At 39.1% G+C, this 20274-nt stretch overlaps 1 protein-coding gene across 2 annotated transcripts in view; it reads left to right on the top strand.

Annotated features, from left to right (window-relative positions):
- col6a3 (collagen, type VI, alpha 3) overlaps window positions 1-19068 on the top strand; it is a 179726-nt gene extending 160658 nt beyond the window's left edge. For both annotated transcript variants that reach the window (XM_059647118.1, XM_059647117.1), the window contains 2 exons: window positions 885-1463; window positions 18343-19068. In XM_059647118.1, the coding sequence (XP_059503101.1) occupies window positions 885-1463; window positions 18343-18356 (593 nt within the window). In that variant the 3' untranslated portion in view covers window positions 18357-19068. The remainder of the gene's footprint in view (window positions 1-884; window positions 1464-18342) is intronic.
- The last annotated feature ends 1206 nt before the right edge of the window (window positions 19069-20274 follow it).

Below are 20274 nucleotides of genomic sequence, written 5' to 3'. Positions count from 1 at the left end.
CACTGAAAGACTTCCACAAATTGCTAATTACAATTAACTGTTATTAAATAATTGAACAGGGAATTATTTGAAAATGTACATATCCCATTTCAGTGTGCACTCTAATAATCAGTTCCTGAGTCTAAATATTTCCCCCCAGAAATTTCATCCAAACATATAAAATATTATATTAGGAACTTGTTACTGTACATGGAATTGTAGTCTAAATTTGAGAAGGAAATTTAGAACATTGGTAACCTCTAACTGATAATTGCACAATAAAGGTTTAGATGCTAAGAGAAGATTTGTTCTTCTCTAAGTTACGTGTAAATTCAATATCTTGGTGAAATGGTAAGAAATGGCAACTAACATGCTAATTAAATAATTATTGGGGTAGAAAGAGAATTTTAAAAACCACAAAACCAAATTCCATGCTCTGTAACCTTGAGCTAATCCATCATCCTGAGTTCACTGTAATGTTCACTTTAAAATTCGAATTTTGCTGTTGAAATCCCTTTATAGCTTCATACCTCCCTACATTTGTAAACTTCTCCAGATCTACCATCCTCTGAGAGCCCAGTACTTGCCTAACTCTGACCTTATGCATTCAATACTTCCTTTGTTACTCTATTTTCAGCCTCACCTTCTGGAGTTGAGAAAAGAACCTCTGGAATTTCCTCCCTTGACCTCTCCACCTCTCACTGAGCCTTTAGAAAGGATCTTGTTTAAAATATTTCTGGTCTGACCATGCTCTGACGAAGTGCTTTGGGATGTTTTGTTGTGCTAAAGTTGTTATGTTAGCAGAATACCATTTGCAAAATTAATGTATTTATATAAATAATGAATTTATATAATTCATTATATAAATTATGATTTTTTTGCTCTTTCCTTATATTTCTGTTTAGCTCCTGCAGCAAGGCAAAGAGATATTGTCTTCCTTATTGATGGTACGCTTGGAATGGGTAAAGCATTCCCTCTAGTTCGTGCATTTCTGGCTAAAGTAATCCAAGAACTCGATATTGGCCCTGACAAAGATCAAGTTGCTATGGTGCAATACAGTCACGACACAAAAACTGAATTTGGACTTAATACTTATGCAAGTAAAGATGAAGTTTTGGCTGCAGCAGCACAGGTCAGGCGGAAAACTGGAAGAGTCCTCAACACTGGTGCGGCACTGAACTATGTCACAAGAAATATCTTTGTCGCATCTGCTGGGAGCAGACAAGATATGGGAGCTACACAGATCCTGGTGCTAATCACTGCTGGAAAGTCCAGAGATGATGTTGGACAGGCAGCACATGCAGTAAAGCAAGCTGGTATCGTGCCCGTTGTTATCGGAGCCAAGGCTGTCCATCCCGCAGAGCTGCAACAGCTAGTGTATTCTCCCGATTTCATTTTTATACGAAAAACGTTTCAGACTATACCACAAATCCTACAGCAGTTGACATCGATATTGAAATCCGTTTCTCTTGAATCACTTGACGGTAAGGATCATTTATCAATGCCTTAATAATTTGCTGATAGAAACAGAAAAGAATTTTCAAAGTATTGAATAAGCAAGGACGTATGTTTAAAACTGACTGAAAAGGCAGAATCGAGTACACAGTGCATTGTAAAATCATTCCTAAGTCATAGCACAAATTATGAGAATGTAATAGTTTGCAGGTACAGATTGGACATTCTTGAGTTGTACAATAATTGTCACTAAAAAATCTAGGCTAAAATCCGAAAGTACACATAGCAACAAAAGTGGAACATACTAACATACAAATTTATGAATTAGGAGCATCATTAGGCCATTCTGCTTTTCCAGCCTGATCCACCGTTCAATAATACCATGATGTGCAGCTGCCGGTGTTGGACTGGGTGGATAATGTCAGAAATCACATGACACCAGGTTAAAGTCCAACAGGTTTGGTAAAAAACACAAGCCATTGGAGCCTCACTCCTAACACCTGAAGGAGGAGTGTTGGGCTAGAACTGTGATTTCTGACTTTGTGTAATAATGTCGTGGCTGATTTGATTGTAGTCTCAATTACAATTTTCTCCACACCCCCAATAACCTATACACTAGGAAAACAATCAGAGAATAGAGAAGGAAAGAAGTCAAAGCAAATAGTACAAAAATCTTCGCTTAACAGCATTAGTTGGTTACCAGAAAAAAAACATGTTGTCAAACATAGATGAGATGTTATAAGCAGGGTTACATTCCTGGGGGAAGGCTTTTAGAATATACATTTTTAAATATTTTCTTCAGATGTTGATGGCGCTAACAATGCCACTATTTGTTTGCCCTCCCCTAACTTCTCTTGAACAAAATAGCTTGGTGTACTATTTCAAAGGAAAGTCAAGAGTCACCTAAAATAACTGCATCTGGTTTCACATGTAGGTCCTGCCTTAATAACGGGCATCAGAACCCCAGATGAGTTTTTCAAATAGTGATTTCATGGCTGCCATTACTGACACTGGCTTTTACTTCCAGATTTAATTAATTGAATTTAAATTGCACAATCTGCCATGGTTAAATTTAAGCCCACGTAATCAGCGCTTTGGAGCATAAGAATTAGGAGCGGGAGTAGACCATTCAGCCCTTCAAGCTTGCTGTGTCAATTAATATGATCATGGCAGATCTCATTCCAGCCTCAACTCTATGTTTCTGCCAGCTCCTCATAACCCTTCATTGCATTACTAACTAAAAATCTGTCTGTCTCCTCCATAAATGTATTCTATGCCCTAGAATCCACCACCCCTGGAGCAGTGAATTCCACAGATTCACAGCCTTTTGAGAGAATTAATTCCTCCTCATGTCTGTTTTAAATATGTCACCTATCAGTCTAAAATCAGAATCTCTTGTCAAAATTGATCTACAAGGGCAAAAAAAATCACGTTACATCTACTTTGTCAATCCCCTTTAGAGTCTTATAATGACAATCCCCTTTAGTATCCTGTATAACCTGAGCCTTACATGCTCATTAGACTGGGCTTTTGGGTTACTGGTTCACTCGTATCACCTTACCACAATTGGCCTCATAATTTCCATACATATTCTGCTTGTCAATCTTTTCTCCTGGCCTTGCTTATGAGAGTTATGTCCTGGGCTTCCATGAGATTTGTCCATGCTTATACACAATGTACTGTAGCTGTTTGCCTCCTGCAGTAGACCAATCTGGTTGATCAGCAGTCTATCCTACTGTGGTCATCTGCCATTGGACATGATGGAAGGATTTACAGGCTAATAATAAACCTGTTCGACCACTCCAGGAACCTTCCTTCCATGGCCAACATATCCTGGCATGGGATTCATATCCAGATCTTTTGGCGCAGAAATAGGTTTGCTATCGCTATGCCCACAAGTCCACATTTAGATTTTAAAATTAAGGGAACTTAGAAAATATCAATAATAAATTAATCCTAATGTGGAATCTACGAAGCCTCACATATGGATGAGAGATTGTAGAGGTGGATTCATTAGAAGTTAATAAGAACTCCTGGAGGGCTACTGGAAAGTTTTCTACAAAGAGAGCTTAAAGACACTTTGCAGCATCCTTTGAAGGGTTCTTTGCAGTAGACATTTAAATTAATCTTTCCAGCAGCCATTTCTTTTTAGTTGCTCTCTGTAGAACTCCCTATAATAACTGACGGCATTGTTGGCCCTTCTGTTCACTCTTGTACTGTTCTCTTTGCTCAAATCTTCGTCATAGAGAATGGCTATTGTGTCTTCAAGCTTTTTCATGGCATCATCATATGGCCATGAGTTGAAAGTGTTAGCTGGCTGGCTGTTCACCTTACTGCTTGTCATCTCTCTCCCCTAAAACTTTCTGTTCAACTTCTTTTAGTCCCTTGGTAGACAAATCTCTGATAAGGAGACACACAATTCTGTAACGTCCTTGGTGTTTAGTTTATCCGATTTATTTTCCCATTTCTACACTCACCTCATGGATTTTCCCAATATGTTCCAGAGTGCCATCAACTCTAACACAGCCTGACCACAACTTTTATCACCCACCATTCGTGGTGGGTAATGTAACCTCATAGAGATGATTAGTTATCTTAAGAATCTTATATTTGTTTAAAACTCCTTTTGGGTAGGAGCATGATCACCTTAAGTTTCCCCGATGGCCTGTCCAAAGATTCTTCTTTGATATTGGACCTTGTTAGTCGTCCTTGATCAATAGGATAAAAAAAACAAAGAGGAAGGTGCTAGGGTAGATCACCTTGTCATTTTCACTGAGGTCATTCAAGAGCCATAGAATGACCAAGGAGCACTGCCCAGGTGAGTCAAAGACTTTTTTAGTGAGATTATTAGCTAAAAGAAATCCTTGGCAATAAGCAGTAAAGAAATTAAGGATATAAACCAATTTCAAAATTGTTTGGTTTACCTCACACTTTGTTGTTTGCCCTTCACACAATAACTTAATCCTCAAATTGCCCTTCATTACCCTGAATGAGAGACAAGCATTGACTTCAGTGTAAAATCATCTGCTGCACTTCCAACAAGCAGGAATGTTAGACCATCTAGTCTGAAGATGATGGATTATTACCAGTACGAATGTCATTTCTCAATTGAACATCATCTGTTGTGGCTGTAGAAGCCAAATTAAGTGGTGATCCCTTCCTCAGCAGGCTCAGATGAATAACATGAACCTGAAATTGCCTGATATTTTCTTGTTTGGCTGGGTTTTCCTTTTGTTATCTGGTCATTTGCTGTATCTTCTGCTATATCTATGTGTTTCCTGGCTGATGAGTACAATCAGCCACAAAGACTTTCCATTCATCGACTCCAAACCTTTGCTGCTTTGATGGCTCGCATACATTCTTGATTAGATCATTGCAAAAGAGAGACTAGACTTCAGAATGCAACAGAACGAAAACAATTACAGTAACAATTCCGTGTTACCGAAAGAAAGTCAATCAAATTAGGAGATACAACATCAAGTTTTCATTTCAACACATTGAGATTATAAAAAGGCTTGCACTTACAAAATTTTTTGTGACCTGCAGATGCCTCAAAATGCTTTACAGCCAATGAACTATTTCTTAAAGTGTGATCATGACAGCTATTGCATTCATTAAACTCTCACAATCAAAATTGTAGCGATGATCAGGTAAGATGCTGTGTGCAATTGACTGAGGAATAAACATCAGTCAAGTCTTGGTGGGGTAATGTTCCTGCTTCGCTTTGAGATGATGCCCTCTAACATTTACCGAGCAGGTAGATGATGTTGAGGTTTGAATATTTCATTTGTAAAACTGCATTTCTTAAGAACCTTATGATTCAGAAGCAATTGGACCACCAAATGGACCATGACTGACACAGTTACAGAAAGGGATTCTACTTTAGAAAACAAAAATAAAAACCTAATAGTAATTACTTCTAAATTTGTGCAGGTCCAGCACCAAAATGAGTCCTTTGTTTTAGCCTTTATCGTGCAACCACATGTTACGTGATGTAAGGTTATCCTGCCAATGTCAATATTTATTTCAAACAGCTGGTTTTCCAGCTGGTGCTCTTCTAAAGGAAAAGTCACATAAAGCTCAGTGAATGTATATTTATGTGTAGAAATTGATTTGTGACTTGCACCACGTGGATTCAATACTGATATCTGCAACATAACATTTACTTTGAAAGTGTTCATTGAGAGCACTCATTTCATGTGAAATAATGTAGCCTGTCTCAAACACGTTTGTAATACTTCAAAATCATCATTTATCTCAAAATACAATGAGTTTTAGATGCTGTAATGGGTCAGCTGGTTTTAAAGATTAGAACTGCATAATGTCAGATATGAAAACATTTGTAATTAGTTCACTAATTTCAGTTAGGACATATCTGTAACACAAGTACAACAGTGATTATGTTTATCACTAAGTAATTCAATGACCTCAAAGGTTAATTAAGGAACTTATTCTGGATCACTACTTAAGTTCGACTTAGACTGCTGATCTGACCAAGTACACGCTTGTGCTTCGAGTTGCAAAACTTTGGCACTACAACTGTACCCTGATACAAGCCAAGTTTATTTCAAGAGGGAATGAAGTTGATATTTCATTGAAATCAGTGGGGGAGTGGTGAGGAAAGCCTGATCTTTGGAACCAGCCAATTGGACCACACACACACACACACACACAGTTGTGCTGGCGTGCACACGCACGCTCACACACACACACACACACACACACACACACACACACACACACACACACACACACACACACAACACATCCCTTCTGTCTCTAAGCTGAATTGATACTCAAAGTAGAGTAACTAAACCCTGCTGATCATACTAAACACAAACTAATCTGAAAGTGTAATACAATTGACTCCTAATAAAGGACAAAGAACAGGACAAATCCTTCAAATAGCTATTCTTTCAATGAAAAGTAGTTTGTCTCCAAAGAGTGCTTGTCTGCTACCTGAGACAAGATGGGAAGACTCAGTCTGTGAATTTACAAAATGCAAACTTGTCAGATGGAAACACTCACTCCATCATCCTGCGGATCAGTGGCCTCCAGCGTGACCTGATCACTATGGAGCTGTATGTTGACTGCAGACAGATGGATTCCAGTGTGGGGCTCCCAGCGATGGTGACCGTCCCTCCAGAGCAGGCAGACACGATCGATGTACGGACTGGTCACAGGGCTTACACATGGATGCAGGGGTCATTGGAGGAATTAAAGTTATTCCTGGGAGGGACAGTGGTCCATGTTGGTGCATTGCAGGAGTGCCCATTTCAGAGGGATGATGCTGTAAGGAGCATGGGTATGATTTAAGTTCAACTGTGCTATTTCCCTAAAACTCCACTAACAAACTTTCACGGCTACTTTTAATGATTAACAGATTGGGCAGGACATCTTTCTCAGGGCTTTATGACATTCCATAAGCTATAAAGTCTGTCAGGTGTTTATCTGTGATTTAACCTGATTCAGATCTTTCCTTAAACATGTGTTTCCCCCAAGGTTGAATGAGGGTTGTAGACTCAGTTTCTTGCATGAATAGGTGTCCTGTGCCCAAACCCCACCACTGTCCAATGTCCACTTTGGTGACTATTGTCTATGCACTGACTTTTCTTAAAGTCTGCGTTCCAAGCTCAGTTTCTGATATTTGTTTCCAGTGATTGGATGTAGTGGTCAGTGTTTTATGAATGGTATCCACAGTTTCATGGCTCTATATCAGGGGTTCGGGGTTCCCTATCTGTGTTATTTTTTATTCAATCGTGGGATGTGGGCATTGCTCACTAAGCCACCATTTATTGCCTATCCCTAGATGCCCTCGAGAAGATGGTGGTGAGCTGCCTTCTTGAACCACTGCAGTCCATGTGCTCTAGGTTGACCCACAATGCCCTTAGGAAGGGAATCCCAGGATTTTGACTCTATGATGCTGAAGGAATGGCAGTATAATTCCATTTCAGGATGGTGAAGTGGCTTGGAGTAGAATGTGTAGTTGGTAGTGTTGTCCTTTGAGATGGAAGTGAGTTTTTCTTTGAAGATGTTGTCAAAGGATCTTTGGTGAATTTCTGCAGTGCATCTTAAGGGTAGTACACACTGCTGCTACTGGGTGTCAGTGGTGAATGTTTTTGAATGTGATTTCAAACAAGCAGGTTACTTTGTCCTGGACAGGGTAAAGCTTCTCCAGTGTGTTGGAGTTGCAGCCATCCAGACAAGTGGAGAGTATTCCATCTCACTCCTAATTTTGCCTTGTGGGTGGTGGTCAGGAATTGGGGAGTCAGGAGGTGAGTTGCTCACCGTAGTGTTCCTAGTCTCTGACTTGCTCTTGTAGCCACTGTTTATTTGGCAAGTCCAGATGAGTTTCTAGTCAATGGTAACTCCCAGGGTGTTGATGGTAGGGATAATATCAAGGGGCGTTGTTTAGATTGTCTCTTATTGGAGATAGTCATAGCCTGGCATTTGCGTGACATGAATGTTACTTGCCACTCGTTAGCCCAAACCTAGATTTTGTCAATCTCTGGTTGCATTTGAACATGGACTGCTTCAGTACCTGAGGAATTTCAAATGGTGCTGAACACTGTGCAAACATTGGTGAACAGCCTCTTATGATGAAGGGAAGGTATTTGATGAAGCAGCTGAAGATGGTTGGGCCTAGGACAATACTATGAGGGACTCCTACGGAGATGTCCTGGAGCTGAGAAGACTGACTGCCCACAACCAGGACCGTCTTCCTATGTGTCAGGTATGACTCCAACCAGTGCAGAGTTTGTCCCCTGATACCCGTTGATTCCAGTTTTGCCAGGGCTCCTTGATGTCATGCTCAGTCGAATGCAGCCTTGTTATCAAGGGCTGTCACTCTCACCTCACCTCTGGAATTCAGCTCTTTTGTCCATGTTTGAGCCGAGGCTTTAATGAGGCCAGGAACTGAGTGACCCTGGCAGAACCCAAACTGGGCATCACTGAGCAGGTGCTGTTGACGACACCTTCCATCACTTTACTGGTGATTGAGAGTAAAATTATCAGAGGGTTAGATAGGGTGGATAGGGAGAGCCTTTTTCCTAGGATGGTAACGGAGAGCACGAGGGGGCATAGCTTTAAATTGAGGGGTGAAAGATATAGGACGATGTCAGAGGTAGTTTCTTTACTCAGAGAGTAGTAAGGGAATGGAACGCTTTGCCTGCAACGGTAGTAGATTTGCCAACTTTAAGTACATTTAAGTTGTCATTGGACAAGCATATAGACGTACATGGAATAGTGTAGGTTAGATGGGCTTTAGATCGGTATGACAGGTCGGCACAACATCGAGGGCCAAAGGGCCTGTACTGTGCTGTAATGTTCTATGTTCTATGTTCTATGTCTCAGTAATTCACATACCCTGCGTTTAAGCATATAGGTACAGGGCCAAAAGCACTGATGACTGGCAAGCTTCTCATTGTCCATCAGCTAATTATGATGTGGAGCAAACTTGAAGATAAAGATAGTTTGCTATGCAAGCTGCTAATATTAACAAGTTAAACCTTCAGAAACAAAATTCAAATTCTGCTCCAAGATTTCACTTTTGTGATAGATAACTTCAGGACAATAGGTTTCTCATTCAATTCAATTGTATGATTAGTTGTTCTGGCAGAACTCACCAGGTTTATTTTTGTTTTAAACAAATGCAAAATCCACTGAGGGTGTGAAAAACAGCAGGAAACATTCTTGGATTGTTGTGTATTTATCGTGGCTGTTTTTTGAGTTATCAAAGGAAAAAGTGAGTCATAATAAGAAATCCCATTTTTAAAAAACATGCAGTAGACAGCAAAAAAAAGGCATTTCACTAGCAACAAAATCTCAGATATTATACTGTGTATTTAGTGAATTTGTACAATATTAATTCTGTCATCAGTATCTAACTATTCTATAATTTGTAACATTCCCATTACTAATGATCTCATCTGCAACATTTCTGTTATATGGTTCATTAACTCATATTACTGAATCATGACTGCAACCAAGATAAACTATTCTTTAAATGTACATCTCAAAACTCTTTCACCTGAATTTTCTTCTCAGGCCAGGGAAAGGCATTAACTCTCTAAAACCTGAGCTTTCTTCGGAATCAAATTCCTGTCATATTTTTGTCTCTGGGAGATGCAGAGAAGGCGAAATGAGGTTTTATGAACTGTATTATGGTTCGTTTGTAGAGGTGAACTACTCAGAATGCTGCCTTCACTCTAAAAGACTGCAGCACAGCTCTCAACAATTTTCTTAATACCCTAAAAACCTTGCTCCTCATTCCCTACACAACCTATGCCACCTCAAAGCTAACCTCATATATGTAATACCTGCTAAAAGCCCTTTAATACTTCCTTAGCCACTGGGTAGCCATCCTGTGTATCTTCCATTACAGCCCAAACAGTATCCACCATGAGCAGATCAAAGAATATCTTTGAATGGACAATAAAATGATAACCTTTTAACAAGTCAGTAGAACTTTTGTTTAAAAGTGCTTTGTGATGAAAAAAAAATTGTTGCTTCGAGAAGCCATTCAGAAAAATATAAACACTCTCAAAGTATCAATGTGTTATAAAATCAAACAAACACTGATGCCATCAAAGAACTCTAATCCTTTAATAACATCTTAAAACTGTTAGTAAAACTGTGAATACAGTGCCTTGCTGATACAAGTGGCTCTGGAACATTGAAAAGATAGCAAAACATTCATATTAGGTTCCACTATAATAACAGAAGTACAGGAAATCTAAACAATGGAGCCTATCATAATTCCATCTTTTTACAGATAAGGTGGTGTTCCTTTCCATTTCAAAGCAGATAGCCTCTCAATCAATAGCATGGAACACATGCCTAGTCTTTTTTTAAACTCACAACAGCTGAAGATTTTTTTTTGTTTGAAGGTAATGTTCTCCTGGCAGCCAAAACATGATAGGAATTTGGAAAGATATTGTTCAGATGTCTTGAACACACACTGAGCCACTTTCTAAATGAGGAATAGTACACAAATGCATCTCAACATTTGGGAAAATGCTGATGAATGTGTTGGCCAAATTAGCCTTTTCAGCACAGAGGCCTATGATGAATTGCCGCAGTTGCAATACAATAGCAAAATCTAATAGCAACGTTTATCATTCTCAGTACTAGCCTGTATATTTTTGACTCACCTGCAGGCAGTCTGCAGTTGTTACAGACTCTCCAATAACGTAGAGTTTTTAAAGTCTTCAAAATCTGTACCAGCAAATGTAAATTTGTGGAAGGAGCAGGTTCAAACTTGTGGTACGACTTACAATAGCACCCTTAACCTCAGGAGAGATGTGTACGGTCATCGCCCAAGGCCTTGCAGACCTGTGAAATGCCCACATAAAAACAGCATGGAGCCAGAAAGGAAGAGGAAAACCATTTTTGTAGTGGAAAAGAAAGATTTCAACTTTTCTGACTCCACTATCATCTCCAAATATCTGCACCCACACTGCTACCAATCCCACCCCCCACCCCCAATCTAATGATTACAATGTTTAACCATTTGTGATGAACTGTTGTCTCTGATGAACAGATCAATTCTTAACGGCACCTGTGACCGATAGATTTACCCCTTGCCAATTTAAATGGCTCTTCCTAATGAATAATCCAAAACTCTCCAATAAAACCACTTGATGTGACTTGTCTGTTAATTTGTCCACGAAGATGATCTCATACACAAGTTTGCACGCTGCCTGATATTAGAAGAAAAATAACCTGCTCCACATTGTGAGTCGTAAACATTCCATTTGTAACCAATATCAATTTCCCTGAAACCTATTAGTTTTCCCATTCTAATTAGTATACCTCACTAAGTTAGGACAATTACATTCATGTCTATTGTTGGAAAAATAATGGAGCCAATTACTAAGACAATGATAGCAGAACATTTGGAAAGTCATAATCTGATCTAGCTGATTCAGCATGGCTTCATGAAAGGCAAATTGCATCTGACAAATTTATTAGAGTTTTTCGGGGAAATCTTAACCCAAGTGGATAGAGGGAAACCAGATGATGCATTATTTATTGCCCATGCATGGTTTCTATCCCTCTGTTTGCCTCCCATTCATGTATCTATCAAGATATGCCTTAAATGTTGCTAATGTGCCTGCTTCCACCACTTCCACTGGCACTGTATTCCAGGCATCCACCTTCCACTCTGTGAAAGATTTTCCCTGCACTTCTCCCCGAAGCTTATTCTCTCTGACCTTGAACCTGTACTGTCTTGTAGTTGACTTGCCCACCCTGCGGAGAACCCCTCTGACTATCACCTATCTGTACCTTTCATAATTTTGTAGACCTCTATCAAGTTGCCCCTCAGCCTCCTTCCAGTGAAAACAATCCAACCTCACCTCATAACTAAAACCTTCCTCACCAGACAGCATCCTGGTAAAATTTCTCTGCACCCTGTCCAAAGCCTCCATGTCCTTCTGATAGTGTAGTGACCAGAACTACATGCAATATTCCAAATGTGGCCTAACTAAACAGAGGTAACATAACTTGCCGACTTTTATAACTGATGCCCTGGCCGATGAAGGGAAGTATGCTGTATTCTTTCTTGACCACATCATCAACCTGTTTTGCTACTTTTGTCGATCTATGGACCTGTACACCCAGATCCATCTGTATGCCAATTCTCCAAAGGGTTCTGTCATTCATTGAATAATTTGCACCTGAATTTGATCTTCCAAAATGCATCATGTTATTATTGTCCGGATTAAACTCCATCTGCCATTTCTCTGCACAAGTCTGTAATCCGTTTCTATCCTACTGTAACCTTTGTCAATCTTCCATGCTATCTGCAACTCTGCCAATTTTGGTGTCATCCACAAACTTATTAATCAAACTGCTTACATTTTCCTCCAGATCATTTGTCTTTCTGCTTCAAACAATGAAGGTCCCAGCACTGATCTCTACAGAACATCACTAGTTCCTGATCTCCATTCTGAAAAGCACCCTTCTGCTGCTAATCTCTGATTTCTATGACCAAGCCAGTTTTGTATCCATCTAGCCAGCACACCCTGGATCCTATGAAACTCTGTTTTGTACCAGTCTGTGATGAGGTACCTTTTCAGATGCTTTACTAAAGTCCATGTAGACAACATCCTTCATCAATCATTCTTGTCACCTATAAAAAAAAGAGTGGGGAAGCCCTACTACAACTGTTCAATGTGCTGGTGAGACCACATGTGGAACACTGTGAGTAATAAGAATGTGGAAGATGCACTTAAACGATCAAAAGAACATTTTCTGACTTATAGAAGTTTCCATTTATTTGTAGTTTTTGTTTCTTGATATTTGTATTTGCCTTTTATCCATGAATGTGTGTGTTAAGCTCAAGGGCCATTTTAGTTCATGGCCTTGATAAGTTATAGCTGCTGGCTTTGAAGTTGGCAGTGCATTAGTATTTAAACAAAATCAAAAACGCCTCCTCTCTCCCATTCCATGAAGGAACACATCTTCACTTAAGTGAACTGATCAGTCCTTATTTAAGGAAAGATATCATTTCATTGGAGGCAGTTCAGAGAAGGTCCACTAGGATAATGCCTGGTATGGAGAGACTGTCTTATGAGCAAAGATTAAACAGTTTGGGACTCTACTCACTGGAGTTTAGAAAAATGAGAGGTGATCTCATTGAAACATATAGGATTATTAAGGGGCTTGACACACTAAGTACTGAGAGGATGATTACCCTCATGGGAGAGTCTCAGACTAGACAATAAAGGGGTGTCAATTTAAGACTGAGAAGAGGAGGAATTTCTTCTCTCAGAGGGTTAAGAGTCTTTGGAACTCCTTGCCACAGAAAGCTGACACGGCCAAATCCTTGTGTATATTTAAAGCTGAGATAGATTCTTGATTAGTAAAGGAATCAAGGGTTCTGGGGAAAGACCAAGCAAGTGGACACAATGAGTTTTGGATCAGCCATAATCCTATTGAATGTCGGATAAGGCTTCAGGGCCCAAATGGTCTGCTCCTGTTCCTATTGCATATGATCTTTGATTTTATAGACTTACAAAGTAGTCCCTCTGCAAAGGTACAACGAGGTTAGGTGAGGAACTGTGCACTGTATTACACCCACATATACAGGTAGAGGTAGCTTCATTCAGAAGCACTTCATTTATCCTGTAATGTGTTGAACCACTTGAGAGAAAGCAAAAACAGGAGAGTAAGAGATAAGGCAGAACCAGTGGATGTGGTGTAATTTGATTTTCAGAAGGCTTTTGATAAAGTTCCACACAGGAAGTTAGTAAACAACATTAAAGTACATGGAGTTTGGGCTAATTTATTTTACCTCTATGCTTTAGTTAATTAAGGCAATTATCATGTCGGTCGTCCAGCTAACTCTTATTGTTCCTATGTGGTTTTGACACATCTCAAGCAATAGCTGTCCAAGATTCTTCCTCATGAGAGAAAGTGGTGGGGGTGTGAATTGGTTAAAAACACAATTGTTATTGCCAGCAGTAAAGAACCACAGCTGTTCTTATCCGTAGGGGTTTTGTATATTAGTATTAAAAATGCTTCTTTGAAATCCTTGTCCATGGTTATACAGTGTTGGAATGACTGTAACAGGCCAGTCTCTTTAATTAAAGCCAGTGAAAGGACCTCTCACTGAATTAGGGCTGTATTCCTTGAAAGGAATGGGGGAGGGATACAGTTTTGATGTTACTTAAATAATAGCCAACTGCAAACTTCAAAGATAGCAGCTATAACTCATCCAGGCCATGAACTAAAATAACCCACTAGCTTAACACGCTAATGTTAAGAGAAAAAAAAGAAAATTGCTAATGTCAAGAAAAAAAAATGAAATTCATGGAAACATTCTGAATCAGGAAAGTGCCCTTTAGTTGGTTTAACTGATCTGCCACCTTGTTACAGTATCGTTCATTCTATTCTTCCTCCAGAAATACATTTAACTGTCTCAAACTCAATGACAAACCGATGGTCAGATCATCTTGTAGGGGCTGAAAGTAGGAGACAATGCTGCACCAGGGGGCATATGGGATACTTGGGCACCATTTTGCTGGCAGTGGCAATGTAACAGGTTGCTGCTATTGCCAGGACTGCCATCCATTCGGGAACTGCCTGAAAATCTCATGGTCACCCAGCAATCTCAACAATGCCAAAGCTAGCAATTGATGATGCCAAGGCTTCATCATCAAAGAGAACGCACTTATCCCTGATAATCTTTCAACACCTTGGTAATCAAGGTTCCATCTATTTCCATATTAAAAGTATTTAAATGTTCTACACCCTCCGCCTTTTTAGGAAGAGAATTCACAGCCCTCTGAGAAGAAAAAAATTTTTCCTTATCCTTTCAAAATCCACATAGTCAAGTCCTCTCAGATTCTTATAAGTTTCACCCTGACGTCTAAACTCCAGAGGATACAGGCCTACCCTTTCCAGCCTTCCCTCATAAGGCGATCCACTCATTCCTGGCAGTAAACCTTCTCTGAACTGCTTCCAAGGCATTAATATGAATATTCAATGAATACTGGCCACTGTTGTACATAATCCTCCAGATGGAGTCTCACCAGTGCCTTGTACAACCGAAACTTAAACTCTCTACTCTTGCACCGATTTCTTTCACAATAAACATAACATTCTATTGGCTTTCTTGCTTACTTGCTGTACCTGCATACTAACTTTCTGTGATCCATGTGTTAGGACACCCAGATTTCTCTGCATGTCAGAGTTCTGCAACCCCTCACCATTTAGATAATATACTTCTTGCCTTATTTTCTGCCACAATGGCCAATTTCACACTTTTCCACATTGTAGTCTATTTGCCAGATCTTTGTCCACTCATTTAACTTATCTATAACCCTTGTAGACTATTTAAGTCCTCTTCACAACTCACTTTCTCATCTATTTTAGTGCATTAGCAAATTTACCTCTCATACCTTTGATCTTTCATTGAAATAATTTATATAATTTATAAAGAGTTGAGGCTCCATTACTGACCCCTGTGGCCCTCCATTCATGAGATCCCATCAGCCTGAAAAAGATCCACTTATTCGTACTTCCTGCTTCCTGTTAGTGAGCTAGTCTGCTATCCATGCCAATGTTCTTCCCAACACCATGAACTTTTATTTCCCACAATGACGTTGGATGTGAACCTCATTAAATGCCTTCTGGAAGTTTAAGTCCAATACATCCATTAGTTCTTCTTTATCCACAGCTCAATTTAGTTCTTCAAAGAACTCCAATAAATTAGTTAAATATGATTTGCCTTTGAAATAACCATGCTGGCTCTGCCTCATTACTTTGAACATTTCCAAACTCTGTTATAATGTACTTAATAGTAGTTTCTAACATTTTTCCCATGACAAATGCTCTGCTCATCATATCCTGATTTCTTCCCCCCTCTCTTTTTGACCAAAGGAGTTACATCAGCTGTTTTTCCCATTGGAAAAAAAATCCTTCCCTGAATCTAACAAGTTTTGCAAAATTAAAACTATTGCATTAACTATACTGGCTACTTCTTTTAAGACCCCAGGATGAAACCCATCAGGACCTGGGACTTGTCAACTTTTAATTCTAACTATTAATTGGTATTTGTACATTTTCTTGAGTTAACTTTCTCTTTCAATTCCTGATTTACAGCTCTAGTGAAGACCAATGCAAAAAAACTGTTCAATTCATCAGTCATCTCTTTATCCATTATCTTTTTCTTGATTCTCCAGACTCATTTTCTTTTGGACTGACACTTACTTTATGAACTTTTTTTTAAAATATCTGAAGAAAAATTTCTTGTCTGTTTTCATATTTTTGGCTGACTTTCTTTTTTTAATTACCCCTTCCTTATAATTCTTTTTAGATCATGTCCAATCTTTTGACCTTCCACCTCTGTGTTCAGAATTATATGTCTTTGAGTTTGATACTATCTGACTTTTTTTAGTTTGCCATGTATGGTTGGGTCTGTCCCTTAGAAGTGTTCTTATTTGTTGGACTGTAGCCCCTCTGTGCTTTCTAGAATATCCTCTTAAATGTTTGCCACTGTATCTCTTTTGAACTATCCCATAACTTTAATTGCCAGTTCCCTTTTGCTAGCTCTTTTCCTCGCGTCCTCATTGTTACTCTAGTTTAAATTCAAAATAGTAGTCCTGGACCCACACTTACATCCCTTAAACTGTATGGAAAAGGAACGCAATAATGTTGGCAAAGACATGAGACTTAGTTTTGTTTTGGTGCAGGGGGTTGGGTGGGGGTTGGGGGTGTGGGCTGCGACTGGGCCAGCTGGCTGAATGAGCTGGTAGGCCAAGATGAGGTTATTGCAACGGTGGCGAAAGAAGCACCGAGCGTCAGTTGCTACTTAGACGTTCCCCTTTGTGGAGTTGCCCATCAGAAAGGCTCTCACCTAAAAACCAGTTGGGGCGCCGCCAAGGTTTACCTGGCATCCCCGCATAGATTTTCTGACATGGGGCAATTGCCTGTGGAAATGGCAATTGATTGGGTGCTTAAATGGCTGAACTGGCAGCTTGACATCAAGATTGCAACTTCTGCCAATTTAACATGGCAGGGTATCATTAACCTATCCTGACACCTACATTGCTTGCCCTTTTATCTTGCAACCTGTTGTTTAAACAGCTCAGAACATTCACTCCCAATTCTGTCACCTCGCCTCATAACATTTTGGACAGATCTAATAATATTGTTCAGGTGATTGTTGTTGACTCATGTTTATTTATGAATTTCATGCAGAATTCAGGAATTTTTGTTTAAAAAAGTGAACTTTTCTTTCATGTTTTCCTATTTAACAAGCTAAAGTCAACATATCTGTATTGATGCATGGCAATGTTACACTTAACATCTATACATGAATGTTACAACTAATTTGAGTTCCAATGCACTACAGAGTTGAAGTGGTTTTAGCTGCAGTGATGCCAAAGTTGACATTTCATTTGAATCCAGAACAAAGGGAACTGGAATTTCAACAAAGCATTCGCCTGACTTTACTCCCACTGTTTCTTTCGGAATGATATAGGAACTTGAGTAACTTGGGATTTAAACAATGAGCTTGAAGATGCAATTCTCCAATCCAAAAAAAGGAGCAATGAAAACAATCATTGCTCCTCCGCAGTACCCTCTCTGAGATCGTCATACCTGCTAAAATTCCCAGCATTGGACACAACACTCTAAATCTAGAAAGGCTCGTTGTGACATATTTTGACTTTGAACACTTAAATTCTATTTAAGCCTTGATTCCCATGTTGTTTTTGAAGAGATCTTTTTTCACCCTGCACTATTACCTTCAATGATTTATGCACATGTACTGCCAAGCCTCTTTACTCCTGCACCAGCTGTAGAATTGTACAGTTTATGTCGCTTCTCCTTGTTTTTCAAACCAAAATGCATCATTCACACTTAAATTTCATTTGTCATATGCCAATCCATTTTGCCAGTCTGTGTCTTAATGAAGCCTATCTTTATCTTTTTTGCAGTTCACTACCCTTCCAGATTTTGAAATTCTGCTCTGTACACTCAAGCCCAAACCATTAAGAGATATCATAAACAGCAATTTTCCCAGTGCTGATCCCTACAGAACATTCATATAAACTTCATCCCATTTGAGACCCAGTTGCTCATTGTTTCCCTCTGCTTCCTGTAAAATTATATGTTTTACATTTTTGCCACAATATAGATAGGTATAAGTTGTCACGAAGACGACATGAAGACAAAATACACAAAGGGAGGTTTTATTTTGTTATTTGTTACAAAATCATGACTTTGAATATAAAAATGCACTCATGAGTTTGTTATTGATTTTAAAACGATTTCCAATATAGACAAGTAGTGTTACTTTCAATTGTGTGCATATCACAGTGTGTACTATACCATTGTGAATCTAAATCTATTGAAAGACATTAAAGATTTAAGCAGTTTTCTTTTGTTTTCTCACAGATCAGCCCCAATGAATGATATAACTGTCATGCCTGTGGATTTTTGTATAGCACCATTCAAGTTCCTCTCCATAGATTAAACTACAAAACAATAAAGAAGAACAATGGTCATGGATACATCACTTTACAATCAGAGCAACATGAAGACTGATTATCTTTGGAAGCCATCCTTTCAACAATAATTTTCTGAGTTATCTTAGTGTCTTCAATTATCAGTGTAAAATTGTATCTATATATCTGGCATATTTTATAAAATTATTTACAAATTATAGTTAACAGAATTACCTGGGATAAACATGGTCAGAATGTAAGGGAAATAGGCAGCACTGTTTACTCAATTGCATTGCTCCTCACTCCAGCACCTTTTAACAGTTTGAGAGATTGTGGTCTAAAGACCAGAGCATGATTGGGTGTTAAGTTATCACGATCATGAGTGAATTTTTTGTTACGCTCATTTTTTCGTTTGGGTTGTGTATATACACCAAAGCTGATTTGCTCCTACTTAATATGTATATATATTTCCAAATCCAATTGTCACAGCTATCTGCCTACTCGAGAAATGATCAGAGTTTCTTGTTCCCACCAAATTATCTCTTTCTAGCTGTCATGGCAACCAAAGTTCGATCAAAATTTGAAAGTAGCTCTCAGAAACCTACCTGGGTTTAAATCCTCTATATTCCATCAGGGATTTCTAAAGTAACAAATAAAAGTTGATTTTAAAATGAAATTCTTCTGACTCTTATCAATGAATCATTTCTATATTCTATCTAAGTGACTTCTGTGCCTGGGGGCTTTCAATGCAGGAGAGCATATGAGTGATGAATTGTGACAGTCCAAATATTTGATTACATCCCAATTGTCTTTGAGCCTCTAGAAACCTGCCAAAGTTACAAAAAGAAGAGGTAGCTTCTTGTCAAATGAAACAGGGTTAAATAAACTGTCAGGAAATAAAGGAGATTAAACTACAGGAGATAGTTACATGTAGGCAACAAACTGCAGAGAAGCTAAATGCTACAGGAGCTGGAAACCTGAAATATAAAACAGAAGATGCCTGAAATACTCAGCAGAACAGACCGGAGAGGTAGAGAAGTGAATATTTCATCCCATGACTTGTAACATTAACTGTACACTTTGCTGCTTGGCATGTATTGAACACCTTTAATGTTGCAAAATATGAGTGTTAACGGACCAATTTTGACAGTTGACCAAAAGCTTAGTTGAAGAGGTTGGCTTTAAGACAAGATTTAATGGAGGAGAGAGAGAGTGAGGTGGATTGAGAGGCAGAAATATAACAATGGAATTCCAGAACTTAGTTTCTCGGCAGTTGAAGATACCAACACCCAATGGTGTAGCAATGAAAATTAATGACACAAGGAGTCAGAATTGGCAGAGTGCAGACCTCTTGGGGGGGGGTTACAGGGTTGTAGGAGGTTAGAAAGGGGGCTGAAGTCCCTTAGTTGACTGAAAACAAGGTTAGGAATTTTAAATTTGGGTCCCTGCCAGAAAAGGACTTAACTTTATTTGCAAACAAAAACACCATGGCTATGGGTGGATGGAACTCAATTATTCAAGCCCGGTTAATCGAGTTCTATTTTCTGAGAAGGTCACTACAATATCAGACAGGGGACATAACAAACAATATTGCCCAATCTCATAGTGTTAACCGCACAAGAATATGCAATTTTGTCTAAAATGTTCATTCCAGTGTTTATGATTCACATGAGCTTCCATCTATCTTTCTTCCAGCAATCTCATCAGTACTTCATTGTGCCTCACTCCCACAAATATTTAGTTAACACTCCTGTAAATGCATCTATGTTCGCCTCCTCTACTACACTTTGTGGACCCTAGCTCCTTAAACCAAACATTCTGAGTAGAGGCGCTTCTGCTGAATTTCCCTTTGGGGAACGTATTCCCTCCATCTTGATAACGC

The sequence above is a fragment of the Stegostoma tigrinum genome, chromosome 7 (genome assembly GCF_030684315.1).
Source record: "Stegostoma tigrinum isolate sSteTig4 chromosome 7, sSteTig4.hap1, whole genome shotgun sequence".
Lineage (NCBI taxonomy): Eukaryota > Metazoa > Chordata > Chondrichthyes > Orectolobiformes > Stegostomatidae > Stegostoma > Stegostoma tigrinum.
This window is presented reverse-complemented; position numbering and strand designations above follow the sequence as displayed.